An 18,468-nucleotide genomic window follows, 5' to 3' on the forward strand; every position below is an offset into this window, starting at 1 on the left:
CAGCAGTGCCTGCTGCCCTCTCAGCTGACAATGAGGGAGCTGGATGGCTGCAGCAGTGATGGGGGCGTGAGGAGGGGCTGTGGCTCAGTGGTTGAGTATCTGCTTGGCATGCAGAAGATCCCAGGTTCAATCCCCAACATCTCAAGTTGAAAGGACCAGGTGATGTGAAAGACCTCAGCCTGAGACCCTGGAGAGCTGCTGCCAGTCAGAGTACACAACACTGACCTTGATGGGCCAATGGTCTGATTCAGTATAAGGCAGCTTCATGTGTTAGGTGGGAGATGCACCAGCCTGGCAGTGGCAGCAACGGGGCGATGGATTCCCCCCTCCCCATGAGATGCGCAGGTCCCCAACTGTAACTATATATTTTCCTCAGCATAATAAAAAGTAATTTGGAGGGAATTTTCAGAATTGTAAAAAAAAGGGGGGGGGGAAATCCAACCCCAAAAGAACTACATGTAAAATATAGTTCTATCTTGAGCCTCTCTTCACTTACCTTCACTAGGTCTATTCCTGCTTGCAGGCCTGCAGAACGCTGAAAATTCCCTGTAAGTCGCAAGTACTGGTACCTGAGGAGAAATACAAGAGCTTTATTTGTTTTTACTCACCTTCTCTTGCTCAAAGCTTCTCATTCTGGAAGTTATTTTTCGCCACCACTGGAACCATTTGGCACAACCAAGCATGAAACACAATCAAAGCAGCTGAAACCCAGAATGATCCTGTACTCTGAGGGCTGGATTCTGTTCTAGTGCTGGTGGTAACTTCTTGATTGTAGGGAGTCTAATCCTAAACAGAACTACATCCTTCTAAGCCCACTGACTTCAGTGTACTTAGAAGGGTGCACTTTTGTTTAGGATGGGGGGAGGCCAGTTTCAGCCAATTGAGAGAGAGTCAACTCTACCCAACTCTACCCTGGCCTGCTACATCCCTGGACTTCTGGTTGCACCATCAATTTACACAGGGAAGGGCCTGTATAAATGTTTCTGTTGGTCTTTTGGGGTTTCTGGCACTGTGTCATGCTTGCACTGCCACAGTGCCACTTGTTCTGGAGTGTGCCACTTGTTCTCATGGCAAACAAGCACCTCCCAAGACAGTTCACTTTCCCTGAGATTCTCTAGGAGAGTCTGGCTGCTGGGTGCTGCCTGCTTGCCTGCCTTAAGTGCTGCTGGCTGAGTTTCTTCATTGGAAACAATGGAGGTAATGGGGGTAACCTGTTTGGGTGCCCATAGAATTTAGCCCACTGGTCCAATTGCTTTGGGACATGGGAGTTAATGTGGGGAGAGGCTCCCGAAGCTACCCTGAAAATCTGGAGCCTCTCCCCCAAACCCCTTCCCCCCCAGAGCCACTAACAGCACCATGGAAAAAAGTAACTATTTTTCCCACCATAGAGAAAAATGGAGGGGATGGGGGCAACCTATTTGGGGGCCCGTAGAATTGGACTCCCTTGTCCAATGTTCTTGAAACTTGGTGGGTATCTTGGGGAGAGGCTCCAGCAGCTACCCTGTGAGGTTGGAGCCTCTCCCTCAAGCCCTCTCCCCTCCAGCCCCCAGAATATACCCTATGTTTTCGCCATTGACTTCAATGGCCCATAGGATATAATGGGGCTGAAATTGACATTCAGCTGGCAGAATCAGCTGGTACTGACGAAACTGACATGCGGGAGTCTTACTGCCAGCCGAAATTGATTCTGCCTGATTTGGCCGAATCTGAATCGGCCAATTTTTTATTTTTTTTTGCACACCCCTAGTCAGCCCTGGCTAGTATTTGGATGGGAGACCACCAAGAAAAACCAGGAGTGCATGTAAGAATGTATCTTACCTTGAAAACCCTACAGGGTCACCATAAGTCAACCGCGACTTGATGGCAAGAGTCATTAATTAAATAAATAAAAATGCCTCTGCCCATGTAAACAGCTAACAGTTAAACTCCAGAAGTGAGAAGGAGGGGGGAAAGAAGCAGATGACCTGTAGCCTTCTCGCAATTGCTTCATCAATAAGGAACGTTATGTCTGCTCCGGTCCTTTATATGCTCTGTATGCAGCGGCCTGTGTCCCTCTTCGTTGCAGGAAACACATCCTCACCTGCGCAAGGTGGACTTTTTCAGGGCCTTTTCGACATCCATGTCGTCACTATCATAGTCTGTGATGATGACGTTGAAGTGTGGGTCCTTTGTCAACCTGAGCAGCTCTTCCATGTCCTTAATGAACTGCAGTACCCAGCGGGCCTGGTTTTTCACTGTTTGAAAACAAGGGGAAGCAAGGGGAAGAAGAAGAATCAGAACAAAGTTGTTTGGTACTTGATGGACAGGATATATACCACTTCCACTTCCTGCACAAGTTTGGGGAAGAGTTACAGCTCTGTGGCAGAGGATGTCCTGGGTGCAATCCCATCTTTCTTCAGTGCTGTGCTAGATGGACAGTCACTGAGGTTCAGTATAAGGTAGCTTATACCAGTTTGGTGTGGTGGTTAAGTGCGCGGACTCTAATATGGGAGAACCGGTTTTGATTCCCCACTCCTCCACTTGCACCTGGCTGGATGACCTTGGGCAAGCCATAGTTCTGATAAGAGCTGTTCTTGAAAAAGAGCAGTTTCTGTGCTCTCTCAGCCCCACCTACCTCACAGGGTGTCTGTTGTGGGGAGGGGAAGGGAAGGGAAAGGAGTTTGTAAGCCACTCTGAGACACCTTTGGGTAGTGAATGGCGGGGTATAAATCCAATCTCCTCTTCTTCTTCTACTATATTCTAATATTTTGTAAAAACTTAAATACCCTTGTTTGTATCATATTATATCCCAAAATGCTACAGGATGTCCAGTGCAAATACAACTATGCAACACCACAGTTGCAGAGAAAAATATGCTAATAGGAGTATGAAGGAAAGCAGAGACATTCTTCAAGGCTCTACTCTGGCTTTTAATTGGCCAGTGCGCTGTACTCAAATCAAAGCAAAATCTTTACTGGGCCACCTGGACTATTTCAGAAACACACACTGGTTCGTTAGATGAGTCTATGACACGTACAAAGGTTTATGTGTTGTGAAAAACATACAAACAGTCTACGTCTGTCCAAATTTGGCACAAGAAAGCTGTATTCTGCTGTATAAATCAAGCACATTGGAGTGATTTTTTTAGTTTGCATAATTTATTCTTCTTTTTTCATATTTTTATTTTGTTTTTGCTATTTATGGGGAGAGCAATGGTTTTAAAAGGGGTCTGCAGCTCCACTCTCTGACTATTGGATGTGTGTTTTCAGTAGGGGTGTGCATTCAGTTTATCCAAGCCGGAAAAATATCAAAAAAAATACCTTCCTGGTATTTTTCGGGTATTTTAAAGCTGAATGCAGATCAGAGATCTGTATTTGGCTATCGGTGTAGCTGACACCCCCCCCAAATGCCATTTTTTCCGGCTTTTATTCAGATGTATTGAGCCCTCCCAAAAAGCCATTTTTCCGGCTTTTATTCAGATGTATTGAGCTACAGAGATCGTGGTCTCTTAAATGCCTTCTCCTCCAAGCCTCACCATGGCGGTGGCATGACTCAGCTAGTGAACTCAGAAGGCATATGCCCCCTCCGCATTTGGAGAAAGCAGTTGGCATTTAAAAAGACTGTGGTCTCTTTAAATGCCCATTGCCTTCTCCTCCAAACCCCACCATGGCAGCAGCATGACTCAGCATTGAGCTATACCGAGAAGGCTTTTAAAGAGATTGTGGTGTCTTAAATGCCTTCTCCTCCAAGCCTCACCATGGCGGCGCCATGACTCAGCTAGAGAACTCAGAAGAACTGAAGCACAGTGTAAGTGTTAACATGACACAATTAAAGGATGCAAAATTATACAATAGGATCCAACCCACAACAAACTGTGCTAAATCCTATAACTAGAATACTATTATATACAGTTCTTTTGTGTTCCTGTGGAATACACATGGCTGGAAGAATGGCGCAGGCTTTTGGAGTTAAGCCATAGACTCTAATATCACAATGGTTCAGTTCTAGTTCAGAAGAAAGGAAGCGCACTACAAAACAAAACCTCAAATTGATGCTCCACAAGGGAACCTATGATGTGTCAAACACATTTAGAAAGCAATTTTTCCCAGGGCAAAAGGATCGTGATTTAGCTTATTCGGACAGTAATAAATAAAAACTCTTTCATCCCTGAAGAAGATGATTTCAAAACACATTGGAAATGGGAATACCATAGGCTGCAACACATTTCCTTTTCTGTGCACCAGTTTGAGGTTTTGCCTCGCCTCTTTTTTAATTTGTCATTTTAGTGTCACAAGTTTGATATTTTGTCCTAGTGACATTTGGGAGATGTGACAGAGAATAGCAAGCATCTGGTTTCTGTAATTTGAAAGGACAAGAAAGCCTTAAAACAGATGTTGAGGGCTAACCAGTATGAGTTTGTATGAATCTGACTAAGATTCCTAGGTGTCAAACAAGACTTCTTTGAAGTAAAATGAATCACCTAAGCTCACCCAAGCTGTGGTACTGGCCTTTCAACTCCACATAATCCCATCAGAACAAATCTAGTGGTTATGTCCATAGACATATAGGTGGCAAAGGGCAAAACACCATTATTCTCCTGCTGTTTATTTTTTTACACGATCTGAAACGCTCAGTCCACCACAGTTACTGTTGTCTCCCTTACCTGGCACAATGAAGTGGACCATGGCACGGTGGTTCCAGGAAAAGCCCAATGGCCAGCAAAGGACTGGTTCTTCTGGGATGGCCATCAGATGCCGCCGGCGTCCCCACGCCAAGTCCTTCATAATCCTCTCCTCCTCCACACTGCTGATCCCTTGCCATTCCCGCGCAAAGACGTATTCCGAGAAACGGACAAGGTGCCCACCCCGCTCCAGCAACTCCAGCTCCAGAAGGTAGCGGCTGCCCCGCAGGTGGTCTTGACGTTTCTCTACATTCACAATGCGCCGCAGTTGGAATCGCCTGCAATGGATAGCATCGTGTTTGAGCATCAGGACTTCAGTTGGCATCTAATCTAGTGCCGGATCCATCGGCCTGAGGCACATTAACCCTGCAAGATTTCTGCTCTGCCTTATGCCTGATTTCCTTTCTGCCATGACTAAAAACATGGTACAATGGGAACAGAGGAACGTGCAATAAACGCGTCCGCCTGATACGCATTTCCTGCACTGTGCATGGAGTTAGACTAGATGACCCTTTGGGGGAGTCCCTTCCAGCTCTATGTTTCTATGCATAATTCTTGCATAAACAAGAACATGATGTCATGCCACCAATCCTAGAACGGCACTGACAAAGCATATGCGGCTTTTGGATGCGGACTCATGAGGATCTTTGAACTGAATCTCCTCATCCTGCAGAACAATTTTTTTTGTCACTGCAAGCCAGAAGGTTCAGTGAGATGCTTCTAACACCTGCACAGTAACAATATCCTTCCCCAAAAGCTTACTCATCAGCACTTTTAGAAAAATGCTACCAGAACTACTGGCCTAGTATATCTGTGATGTGCTGAAGGCGGAAGGAGAATCCACAGTTCTTTGTGAAGCTCCTGAGGAGGCAGGAGGGGCACTGGGCAAAGAAATCAATATCTGCTGATTGTCTGTGGCTGGTGTTGCAATCCACAAGGAGGAGCTGACCCCTCAGCAGGGTGCTCAAGCCAAAAAAAGAAAGTGCCGGGCCTATTCTCAGGATAAACCTACTTTGTTTTTATACTACCTTAGCTGTCGGTGAGGGAGCAGAGAACCTGTTCAGACTTGATACTCCTCCCTTTATAATGACAATCCCCAAGAGGTAAGAGAATGAATTTCAATCTAGGTTTATAATCTGTAGTGCAGATGGTTACTTCTCCCCCCCCCTGCTGTGCCATGCCTAGAACAGCCTTTTGTAGCACCCTCATGTCTACCGTCCCCCTAGACCCACCAAGTACTGGCAAGGTCAACTCCCTGAGCAGTTGGAGAGTTCGTAAATTATACCAATGTCCTGGATTAAAATGTCTGTTCTTCCTTTCTTCATCCAGCAGGGGTGGTAGGGGCATGGAACGAGGAATGAGTCTGGCTCATGAGAACCGGTGGGGTGTACTGGTTAAGAGGGGCTGGCCTAGTATCTGGAAAACGCAGGCCTGAGACCCCACTTGTGCCATGGAAGCTTGGTGGGTGACCTCGGGCCGGCCATGCTCAATCAGCCTAACCTACTTTACAGGGTTGTTGTGAGGATAAAGTGGAGGAGAGGAGAATGATGTAAACTGCTTTGGGTCCCCACCGGGGAGAAAGGCAGGATATATAAGAATTAATTAAATAAATAAAAGCTCCGGGTTCAAGCCCTGTAGCACCCAGTCTATGGCCTAGCGGCTCCAGTTTCAGTGACTACCATACCGAACTGCTGTGCCATCTGTCTTGTTTACAGTTTTGTTTTTAATCTGTTTTAACTATTTATTGTGGAAGGTTTATTATGAAATGTTCTAATTCTTGTTGTGAAATGTTTTAACTCCTGTTGTCATCTGCTCTGAGCCCGCTTGCAGGGAGGATGAAATACAAGCAGAAATGAATAAATAAATAATAATAAATAAAATAATAAACAGTGGAAAAGCCAAAAATGCAGGGTCAGGAAAGAGCTGGGGTGGGGGTGGGGGCTCATAGACCATGCTCCTGGCTCACCACATCTACAGAAAAATGTCCCTAAGTCTTCTTTGTCAGGATAACGTTTGGTAAGTAACATTTCTAACCATTTATCTAGACCTAGAGGATCCAGAGTACAATCCCATCATGTGTTTGTGCTACAGTTTGTATTACGAGCAAAGATCAGAGAGTTCCGTTCATATTATGAGTAAAGATCCGAGAGTCCACGAGATACCTTTTGCCTTACCCTTTGTGCCTCTGGTTGAGTTTCTTCAGGAATACACGAGTGATCTCCAGGGCTTCCTTCTCCTTCAGCAGCAGGTTCCCTGAAGTGTTGCACTTCAGATCAATCCAGTCTGTCCTCAGCACTTGGAAGTCCAGGTTACTTGCCCTGAAAGTCTGCTCCCAGTTCACTGGTTGGTCGAATACAGGAATGTAGTCAAATCCTTCTTCTTCTGCATCAACTTCTCCTTCCCTGTCCTCTACCACCAGCTCCTCTTCCTCCTCCCCTTCTTGAACTGCTGGCTGAACAGAATCAACCCCAACAGGCTTCTGGAAATCCAGCTCGATCCTTCCCAAGACCACATTGGCAGCATCTGCCGCCTTGTGCTGGGCTATATACGAATCCACTTGATTAAGCCACTGGTCCTCATGAACTGGCCGTTCCAGAAGAGTTGTCTCTACAGCACCTTTGACGGACACCTGGGATTGTGTCCTTGTTTTTGTGGTATCCACTGACAGGTCCTCGTTACTGTTTGTGTTAAGACCTAATTGAGCAGGACGGGCTTTTCTTGGCATCCTTCTGGTTGAGTCCCTGGGCCTGATGGGATTTTGCTCCCTGGCCATTTTGGACCTTTTGTGAGACTGCAGCTCCTCATCTCCCACATTCCTCTTGCTCACTGATAACTCATGGACACTCCTGTCCTGAGCGGAGTTTCTGGAACTTTCTATGACTCTACCTTTCAAACGTGTCTTCCTCCTCAGTGAATTTTTTTCTGGATCGTTTTTATTGTTGCTCTGACCGATTGAAGTCATTCTCAGACTTTTAGCTTCTTTGCTTCCTGTTTTCTGGCCAACACTAGTAACTGACAAGAGAGTCCGATGCTTTTGTGGAGAATAATCGTAAGGATTGCCGTACTCTGCCGCTAGAGTGGGGTCTTTATCATCCTTGAGTCTCGTAGAATTCCGTTGGGGAAATGAGTCTTCTCCTTCAGGGTCTGTGTACTGGATGTCATCAGAATTTTCTCCCTCAAAGCCTGAAAAGGTTACACCAAAAACACGGCTAACGTTTTGTTCCTTTCTCACTAAGTTTTGACCAGAAGAAGAAATAGAACCAGCCACCTCTACCACCCACCTCTTCTCTACGCCAGTTCCACCGCAAAGAGCTACTTCTTACTGAGGCTGGAGGCAGATAATAGTACTAAACACATACTATGACAATACCATTGCTGCTCATTGTGGGAACACTCCTTTCTGTTGGGAAACCTATAAAACTTGTTTGTCCAGAGACAGTAGTGAGAGAAGAACAAAAAACCCCAGCATGGCCTACAATACCCCAAAATAACCCTGGCCAGCAACACCACCGTCAGTCTTTCAACAGAATCATTATCCAGCTTAATTCTCTCTTCCTATCTACATGTTAGAAGACCAAACCACAAGAATCATGACTGGGACGTCCAACATTTTTAAACAATGAAATGCTGCAAATCCACCCCCGATCAGCAGTAAAAGAACAAAAAACCCCAGCATGGCCTACAATACCCAAAAATAACCCTGGCCAGCAACACCACCGTCAGTCTTTCAACAGAATAATTATCCAGCTTAATCCAGCTTAATTCTCTCTTCCTACCTACATGTTAGAAGAACTACAAGAATCATGACTGGGACTTCTAACATTTTTAAACAATGAAATGCTGCAAATCCACCCCCGATCAGCAGTAATCTAAATCATCTCCCTCAAGTTTCTGTTCACTCTTTGGGGGAAATAATACAGGAAGACGTGTTTCCTTCTTCAAATGTTAAACCACTTAGTTTGACTTTACCAATCTGAGGCTATCGTTCTTTGTCAACCATAAAACATAAGAGGAGGAAGATGAGAGAATGCTTGTGTGTGTGCCATGAAGTTCCTTACCTGCCTGTTCTGTCATTTCCTCATACTCTAGATTTACCCCCTCTGGTCTGTCAATTTTCATATACTTCGAGAATCCAAATCTGCAAGAGTTAAAAAGAAACATAGGTATTACTTTATTGCTATGTTTAACAGTACTTAATATCACTTTGTTCTGCCTGATATTTATTTTATTTACACCTTTGGGGGCTGCTTCATACAACCAGCACAATCCAGCAGCAAAGGTATTCCTGGAAGGTATCGATTTTTGGGACCTGACCTGGATGGCCTAGACTACCTTACCTCATCAGATCTCAGAATCTAAGCAGAGTTGGCTCTAGCTAGTACTTGCACGGGAGACCACCCAAGAAGTCCAGGGCCTCTATGCAGAGGCAGGCCATAGCAAACCACATCTCTCCATCCGTTGCCTTGAAACCCCTACAGGGTTACCGTAAATTGGCTGCAACTTGACAGCAATTTCCACCACCAGCTGAATCACCACAGCCATGCAGACATAGTTTAATTCCGGGGCAGAGGCGTGCAATTTTTAATTCGGCATTTTTCAGTTCAGGTCTATTGGACCCGGAAAAAAATTGGTATTTCCGAAAAATCCCAGATCCCAATACTGAGATGGTATTCAGATCCGGGATTTTTCAGAAATCTTGAAAGTTTTCGGGTCTAATAGACCCGAGAAGAAAAATGCCAGGTTAAAAAAAACCTCAGTGGCTGATCCTGTGGCTGGCTTGGCTTTTCCTGCAGCCTGGTTTAAACTGTGCCACAGAAGCCAGCTCCAGGACCTGCGTGCTGCAGGGAAAATGTCCCCAAAGAAACACAGATCCTGGCTGGGATGGCTTCTCCTGCAGCTTGGCTTAAACCATGCTGCAAAAGGAGTCAGCTCCAAGAAATGCATGCCTTGGGGAGATTGGTCCCAGAGGTATGCAGATCCGGCCTTGGACGGCTTCTTCTGCAGACGGGCTTAAATCGCACTGCAGAAGGAGCCAGACCCAGGGTCTGCGTGCCTCGGGGAAACTGCTCCCTGAGGCATGCAGATCTTGGCTGGGATGACTTCTCCTGCAACGTGGTTTAAACCATGTTGCAGAAGGAACCAGACACAGGATTTGCAAGCTATGGGGAGATGGTGTCCTGAGGCATGCTTCCCAAATTGTAGCTGGAGATATTCCAAGCCAGCCCCAAGTTGAGCCAGTGGGAACAGTTTGCTCCCACTGGCACAGCTAATCCTGATTCTCAGGCTGCCTTTTGCAGTCCCTTTAAACTTTGAAGGGACTGCAGTAGAAGCCCGACAAACAGCTGAGAGACGGGAGCAATCTGCTCCCAACCCTCCTCTGTTTTCAGATCTACTGGTAATCCCCAAATATATCTGGGATTGTTCCAGGATTTTCTTTCAGTTTTCCCAAGAAAACCTGGATACATTTGGGATGCTGAAACATAACAAAAAATACTGATGTGGTGTTTTTTGGGTATATTTTCAGTTCAGGTATGCACACCCCTGCTTCCCAAATGCACACCCCTGTTCAGGAGCCCTGACCTGGATGACCCGGGCTAACTTGATCTTGTCAGATCTCAGACGCTAAGAAAGGTCAGTCCTGGTTAGTACTTGGATCTCTGTGCAGCGGCAGGCAATAGCCAACCACCTCTGAATGTCTCTTGTCGTGAAACCCCCATGAGGGATTGCCATAAATCAGCTGTGACTTGATACCACTTTACATTCACACACATCATTTTTAGGCTACTGGTGGTGAGTCACACCCTTGAGACCTGCTTCGCAATCCAGATGCCATTTAAATAAGCTCTTATTCTTTCTTCTGAAACAAACTTCCTTTTGTATAATCCTGAGAGAACACTGATAAATTGTTCCTGTATTTTTCTTGCATATGTGATTTGATTTCCTTTCTTTACACCTGATATTACTCCTTTTTCTCTGTCCTTCCTGAGACAATACACTAGATATCTGCCAGGTGTATTTGCATGTTCAAAATATTTTTGCTTTAGGAATTTTAATTTTTTTCTGTATCTCTTCTAACTTCTAACATATTTAATTGGTATTTAATTGTTTAATCTCTGCTGGTATTTTTTATTAACATTGTTTTTATGTTCTTGTTCCAACCTCTGAATTTTGTCTGTTATTATCTTAGTTTGTTCTAATCTGTATCTCTTCTACTTCTAACATATCTAATTGGTTTTTTAATTGTTTATTCTCTGCTAGTGTTTATTATGATTGTTTTAGGTTCTTGTACCAATCTCTGAATTTTTTTTGTTATTATCTTAGTTTGTTCTAATCTTTCTCGCTTTTTAAGCTACTGCTGCTAGTAGAAATCCTCTGATAAAAGCTTTACTTGCTTCCCAAATTGTAGCTGGAGATATTCCTTCTATGTTGTTTATTTTAAAAAGCTCTTTCAATTTTTTACACTTATTTACTACATCTTCTTGTAGTAGAAGAGTATCATTTAATCTCCATCTTCTTCTTGATTCTCTAATTCATGGAAAGACTGCTTCTATGGAATTATGGTCTGCAAATATCTTCGATTGAATCTCTACTTTTTCTAAATTTATTGATAAACTTTTTGATATCCAACTCATATCTATTTTTGAATATGTTTGATGTCTGTCCAAAAAGAAGGTGAAGTCTCTGCCCTTTGGGTGCTTGGGCCTGCAGAAGTCTTCTAATTTCAGCATTCCCATGTGTTGAAATACATTTTTAGGTAATTTCCCACCTTTAATGTTCCTTGATCTGTCTTTTTTGGGGGGCGGGGGGGGTGTTCAAGTACTTATCTCCAAGAATCACTATTTCCTCATCTTGGAAGTCTAACATAGTTTGGGGGGGAAATCTAAAAAATTGAACTTTGGCCTCATTGGGTGCACATATTGTTGCTATCATGCATATTTTGCTATCATGCATATCATTCATATTTCATTTTTTAAATTAGGTATCTTCCATCTGAGTTTCTTAATTCTTCTAATGCTTCTAATTCTGGGTTGTTTATGTAAATGGCTACTCCAAATTTTTTGTTTTGTGCTGAAGCAAGATATACTTTGCTGAATTTTTAATTGTTTAAAATATGTTTGCATTTATTCTTTTGATGAGTTTCTTGTAGGCATAATATATCAGCTTTTTGTTTTTTCAGTTGGTTGAATATTTTTGTACGTTTGGAAGGAGAATTCAGTCCATTGATATTTATTGACGCTATTCTTAATTTATCCATGTTGCCCTGATGTTGTCGCCACATCCAACTTATCCTTTTCTATGCTTGTTTCCTCTTTGGAGTTTTTGGTCTGTGAACTTTGCTTTGGACGGCCAGAAAAATGCTTTGAGTTACTTGGAGATTCTCCTTCTGTTCCTCTATATAAGTCCTCCACTTGCAGTTCTTCAGCCAATTGCTTAGCTTGTTCCTCTGTCACGATTATTCTTCTTCCTTTTGGAAAGAATACCTCTATTGCAAATGGTAACTTCCAATGGTATTTTATTTCTTTTGTAAAAATCTGTCTCAAAAAGTCTTTCCTTTTCTTAAACACACTTGTTGGTAAATCCTGAAAGATCTGCACTTCTTTTCCTGACAAGCTGGTGTCCCGTTCCCCCCCCCCCTTTACATAGGGAGATATTTCATGGAGGACCTCTCAAACGTGCAAAACTTCACCTTCAGTCCCCGAGCCAAAGCAGTCAGGATGCAGAAAGATTCCACGTACAAAGCTTTGAAGCTTTATAAACAGTGCAAAACAAAACAACAACCCCCACCCTTTACCATTTAATTATGTCCATCCATTCTATGAACTGGCAGATAGCCCTGCTGTAGTATACTGCTCCCATTCCTTATACATCCCCACTGCTTCTTTACAACACAAGCTATTTCAAAAATACCATACCACTAATGCCATTATACCTGCTGCAATACAGATGTGACACCTCATTTATCCAGACAGCATGGGAAACATCTAATACATCTGGATAATCAAATATTTGTAAAAATGGGAGTGGGATTTATATTTATACTGGCATGAACTGTACAATATTAACAAATAGGATACAGGCCTCTAGAAGCTTTGTATATACAAGATTCAGTTAACAGGGCCTTTACTGTAACAAATACCAACAGCAGTTGTAAATTTTGTTTGCACAAGAATATGTTTGCACACAGACATCACATACATGGAAGAAAACTGCATGTGCCCTAAAATATGCATATGTCTCTATTTTGCCACAGGTACAAACAGCAGGAACCCGCTGCTAATCTTAGCAAAATAGATGCAGATACATTTTTACAGTATACATGTGGTATACAGGCTGGTTTCTCATATGGACGTTACACCCACATATGAACGAAAGTCTCTTGTATGAAGCTTCTCTTCCTACTTCTTTTCAGCAGCACTAGAGTTATATACACATTAATGTACACATCTTTTACCCAGCAATCCCCTTCTCTTAAAATTCCATTTTAGCTTTCCAGTCACAAAACTGTGCAACTTCTCCAAGAGGGAGGGGTTTTACCTGTCTAGGTAATAGGCATTTTCTTGGTAAAAGCACTTATTTTCTGTTTCCATGTGGCTCAGGCGGCTGTAGTCATTGGGATATATGAAGGACAAATGAACCTGGAAAGAGAAGAAGGGGGTCCCCATCACTAGAACTGAACTTCAGAGAGTTACTCTGCATGATCAGAGATATCCAAAGGTTTTCAGTTAGCTGTAGTTGTCATCTCAACACCCTCTTTTCAGACTTATTTGCACAGCTCAGAGTTGTCAGCTCAACACCCTCTTTTCAGACTTATTTGCAAACTGCATGGATCACTGCATAGAACTTTGAGATCCACTTGGCTTTACACCAGGAATAAGAAGCATGCTGTTTAATTTTGCAGTCACTTATTCCAAGATGAAAGGGAAGAGGCAGGCACTCCTATGCATGGATCACTGCATAGAATGACATCCACTTTGCTTTACACCAGGAATAAGAAGCATGCTGTTTAATTTTGCAGTCACTTATTCCAAGATGAAAGGGAAGAGGCAGGCACTCCTCTTTTCCTTAATTTTAAGTCGTGGGTATAATGCTTTAGGTAAAATAAACAAATGGCAAAATAAAGCGCATTATAGGATTGCAGTTTCAGGGCAAGCAAGCACCCGTGTCACTCAGATGCCCAAAGTACCTCTCTAGGACATCAATTATATTTCTGATGCAACATTAAGATCTGAGATGTCATCTGGTTCTCCACAGAGACTTATCCTCTTATTTTGTGGAAATGTTTTTTCTTTTCAAGTATTTCTACCCCAAAGCTCTCAATTTGCTGGCTCGGACTACAGCTTACAACCATTAAAAATAATACAAAGTAATACTAATACAAAATACTGGTGCAAAATTGAACAGATGTGCAAAAGCTAGATTTGAGTTCAGTAGCAGCTTAGAGACCCACAAGATTTTTGGGGGGGACTCTTTCAAATGGAAGATGATCATCAACCTGTAAGAATGAATGTTAGCTGGCCCGGTGTGGGAGTAACCCTAGCCAGTGCTGAAGCTGGTACAGTCAATCAGCTCTTCACAGCAGAAACTGAGCTGCTGCCTGGTAAGCTCCTAAAACAAAAGGGAATCACCTGAACCCTGTTTATATTCATTGTATTTATTTATAAAATTTGCATGCTGCCTTTCTGCCCAATCAGAGCCATGAAGGCAGCTAACAGTAATAATAGTTGTTTATTACAGTCTTTAGACCAGCATACAGTTAAGTGCAGCTAACAGTTAAAACTAGATATGCCAAACACAATAGGGAACCCTTAACACACAAGTATAGCCACAAATAACACTTAACAAGGGAAGGCCAGCTACAATTTACAACTATATGTGCTCAAAACTGTATATTGCATTCAGATGACACTAGGATTCCATTGAAGGTATTGAACTGGGGTTCCCTTTTAGCAGCTGCTGTTGAAGATCACTGAAATGTCTTGATTTATACCTGGGAGAGGCATCCGGCTGTTATTCTTTCCACAGTGGGAGTCTTCTGCTGCAGTTACTTTCTGTTTGGTGATCTATGGACTCTGTCTATGTAGGGAATTACAGAGGAGCCTACAGTTGGTTTTGAACACATTTTTTTTTGTAAAGTATGCTTAATTGTTATAAGCAATCTGTTGGATAAGAGTCTATACATTCTATCGGGTTATGACCACTAACCCTTCTTTGTATTTCAATGAATGCAATATACAGTTTTGAGCATATATAGTTGTGAATTGTGGATGGTCTTCCCTTGGTGGGTGTTATTTATGGCAATAGTTAAAACTAAACATTATAAAAGCATATCATGAAAACAATTAAAACCAAAGCTAAAATAAACACTTATTAAAAGCTCATAAAACAACATATAGCAGGAAAGAGGAATTATTGAGGGAACGCCAATGAAACAAGTCTTCACCTGCCAGTGGGAGATAGTGACGAAGGGAGACAGATAACTATCTCTAGCAGGCCCTCCCCTGGGTTCTCTAAACTCAGAAGGCGGGGCCATCCAAGGCAGGGCCTCCAAAGATGACCTTAGTGGTTGGGTACGTTTAGAAACAGAACGTAGTGCTTGGGCAGGAAACGAAATGAGAAGCATGCATGCGTTCCTCACACACATTGCACCCAAATGACTACTCCATCCTTCAAAATATGTGTCCATTCACAGCCGGTGTGAGCTGGACGTTCCCAGCTGGAAAATGAGACTTACAAACTGGAGCCCCTGATAGCGCTGCAGAGGGAATCCGTTGACTAGGTAGCTTGGTTTGTAAGGGCAGTCTGGAAGGACCCTGCGCATCTGTGATTTGCTTAGCAGAGGCACTGAGAAGCAAAGACAAAGAGAGACAGTCACGGCACGGGAACAACTCCAGACTGAACAATCCCAAAGAGGAGCCAAAAGCCACTTCCAGGTAGCTTGAACCCCACTTTTGCCCAGTGTGGTTTTGACTATTATAACCTCTTCCCAAAGGAGTTTGCCCCCTTCCATAGGAGTCCCCTCTAGATCCAACTGTGTTGTCCATTACAAGTTAGTCTTCTCTTTGATCTGGTAGAAAGTTTTCAGAAATCCTTTCCATGAGGATGGCTATGAGGACGTAGCTACTCCACAAGGATGTAGCTACTCATGAGCTACATCCAGTCCTCAGGCAATTTTGTCTGCTCCTGTACCCCTACCAACACTGATCATACGGGATAAAAAGCTTGCCCACAATTTCACGTGTGTGTGTGTGTGTGTGTATGAAAAGTGCTATCAAATAACAGCTGATTTATGGCAGCCTCTCACGGGATTTCCAAGGCAAGGGATGGACAAAGGTGGTTTTGCCATTGCCTGCCTCTGTGTAGCAACTCTGAACTTAGGGGGCTCCCACCAGAGTACTGACCATGGCCGACCCTGCTTAGCTCCCAAGATCTGATGAGATCAGGCTAGCCTGGGCCATCCATATCAGGGCAAATTTCATTTGTAAGGGACAGGAAAAAATACCAAGTTGTAAGAGGACAACAGAGTCTTCAATGGGTGTGTTCAGACGGTGTGGCAGAGTGGCATGGACGCAAGTTAACTAAACAAGAGTTTTTCAACTTTAGAATTGGGGGGGGGTTTAACCCCTTTAACTGTATTAGTGTATCATGGATAATTAGTTTCTACCTGGGATTCTCTGTGTGAGGGTGTGCGCGTGCATGTGTGTGTTTGTGAAGGACTGAGGTATGTGTGCAACATGGGGAACAAGCCAGGCTCACGCACTTCCCAGCTTAATGGGGGTTAGAAGTGTTGTCTGAACACAGTCTAATTGTTTACCTTTATAAATGGTGTCCCGAGGGTCCGGTTTCAGCATATCCGCTGGGTGTTCCTGCGCATGCCGACTTTGTGTAATACGGCTTTCATGAGTGGCCAATGACTGAGGGATGTGATCAATCTCACTCATTTTCAAAAGGCTTTCATCTAGGAACACCCCCAAAAAATGAGGGAAAGAATGGAAGAAAATAAGAATATTTACTCAGATAGAGGTATATTTATGTGCGTTTATGCTTAATTCTGGCACGCATGCCCAACAAATAGTAACAGATTTACTCCAACCCTCTTGACACGAAGCACTGACAAGTCTCGGAGTAAGAGTTGTCCCAGGTCATGAACACACTACAAACTTGATCCAGTTTAGCTGCCATGGCTTTCTCGCAAGTAACTCTGGGAATGATAGTTCTGTGAGGGGCTTCAGATTTTTATAGCACACTGTAGGAACCCTTCCCCCCACCCCGGCCTGGTAGGCCCGAGCCTTAGACTTGTATTGTGTCCTCCCTCAGGCCTCAGACAGAGAGAGGAGGTTTCTCGTTGTAGTTGTTTTAAACCATCCTGGTCCTCTTCCTTGGCTCACTTCTAATTTGGGAGCCAGAACTGGTCTGCTCTCCTCCGCCTCCTCTCTCCCTCCCTTTATAGGGCCTCACCAGACCTGATCTAGGGCACGGAGGCTCCTCCCCCCTTGGGAACATGAGGAGAATGGGGCAACTCTTGTGGGAGCTATTTATAAGCCCACCTTTCTTCCAGGTGTCCCGAGATGGGTCACAGATTAAAAACCACACAAATCACAGAAAGATTAAAACATCAAATGATTAAAACAGCCAGCATAAATGTTATGAACAACACCCCTGTCCAGAGAACCAACAAGCTTTTAAAAAAAGAAATGTTATAAATAACATTCACAAAAGACTCCTACCCCAAGAACCCCAAAGCCACTAAAGAGCCTCCAAAAAAGCTCTCTCGAAATCTGCCTCAGGGTTTCTTGGAGGAAGCCGTGGTGAGACAGGTTTGAATCCTGTCTATGTCTGCAGAGTAGACCTTCCCAGCTTGAATCCCATGGATGTCCCTTGTATCCACGTATCAGAGAACAGTCGGACATCAGAGATCCAAAATCTGATCACGTTTATGGATCTGGCAACCTAAGCTGAATTCAAATTCTCTGAACAACAAAAGCCCACTTATCAAGCCTCCTCATTTCCTTGTCTCTCTCTCACATTCAGCTCCTCCCATCAACCCAGAAAACAAAGGAGATATTATATGGAAAATGCAGAAGAAATGCACATTCCTTTCTGAGCCTGGGATAGGCTGCTTTTAGAGAAAATGACAAAGACAAGCTCAGATGGCGAGATTAACACTGTGAGGGAAGCACTCACTAGCAAAAAGGGAGAGGGACGGAGCGTCGATAATCGCAAATGTGGCTTCTGGGTCATTCAGCCTCCACTGAAAAAACAATACAGAGGCAAACGAGGTTGATTAATTAATTTCATCAGCCGGAAAAGAAGACAGGGAGCTGTCTACCCAAAACCCAAGGTAAACGTAGCCCCTAAGAACATAGAACATAAACAGAAACCATGTTAGATCAGGCCAGTGGCCCATCTAGTCCAACACTCGTGTCACACAGTGCCCCAAACCCAGGTGCCATCAGGAGGTCCACCAGCGGGGCCCTACTTAGGCACTGTGGCCTCTCAGGTGTGTGATCCCCATCCAGACTCTGGAACTGCAGCCCCTAAGAACCAGCAAAACGTGAGATCAACAGTGCTGTCCTAAACCCAGCTGCAGCCTTCTGTGTCCATCAGTGTTCCCTCTAAGCTGAGTTAGTGTGAGCTAGCTCACAATTTTTCAGCCTCCAGCTCACACATTTTTGTCTTAGCTCAGGAAGGATGGCTCCAGAAAAAACTAATTGATGCAGGAGCCAAACTGCTCACTCACAACTTTAACGCCAGTAGCTCACAGAGGAGAATTTTTGCTCACAAGACTCCACAGCTTGGAGGGGGCATTG

At 43.8% G+C, this 18,468-nt stretch overlaps 1 protein-coding gene across 1 annotated transcript in view; it reads right to left on the reverse strand.

The window, feature by feature from the left end:
• The window catches only part of LOC107114683 (beta-1,4-N-acetylgalactosaminyltransferase 3-like), a 128,763-nt gene that overhangs the window by 7,748 nt on the left and 102,547 nt on the right, over positions 1–18,468 (reverse strand). Inside the window, exons 7-15 of the mRNA XM_015416264.1 lie at positions 17,843–17,909; positions 16,473–16,616; positions 15,393–15,502; positions 13,196–13,296; positions 8,719–8,798; positions 6,835–7,843; positions 4,643–4,938; positions 2,081–2,234; positions 497–569 (exon numbers count right to left, since the gene is read on the reverse strand). Of these exons, the coding sequence (XP_015271750.1) occupies positions 497–569; positions 2,081–2,234; positions 4,643–4,938; positions 6,835–7,843; positions 8,719–8,798; positions 13,196–13,296; positions 15,393–15,502; positions 16,473–16,616; positions 17,843–17,909 (2,034 nt within the window). The remainder of the gene's footprint in view (positions 1–496; positions 570–2,080; positions 2,235–4,642; positions 4,939–6,834; positions 7,844–8,718; positions 8,799–13,195; positions 13,297–15,392; positions 15,503–16,472; positions 16,617–17,842; positions 17,910–18,468) is intronic.

The sequence above is a fragment of the Gekko japonicus genome, unplaced genomic scaffold, assembly GCF_001447785.1.
Source record: "Gekko japonicus isolate JY-2015 unplaced genomic scaffold, Gekko_japonicus_V1.1 scaffold2655, whole genome shotgun sequence".
In the NCBI taxonomy this organism is placed as follows: Eukaryota; Metazoa; Chordata; class Lepidosauria; order Squamata; family Gekkonidae; genus Gekko; species Gekko japonicus.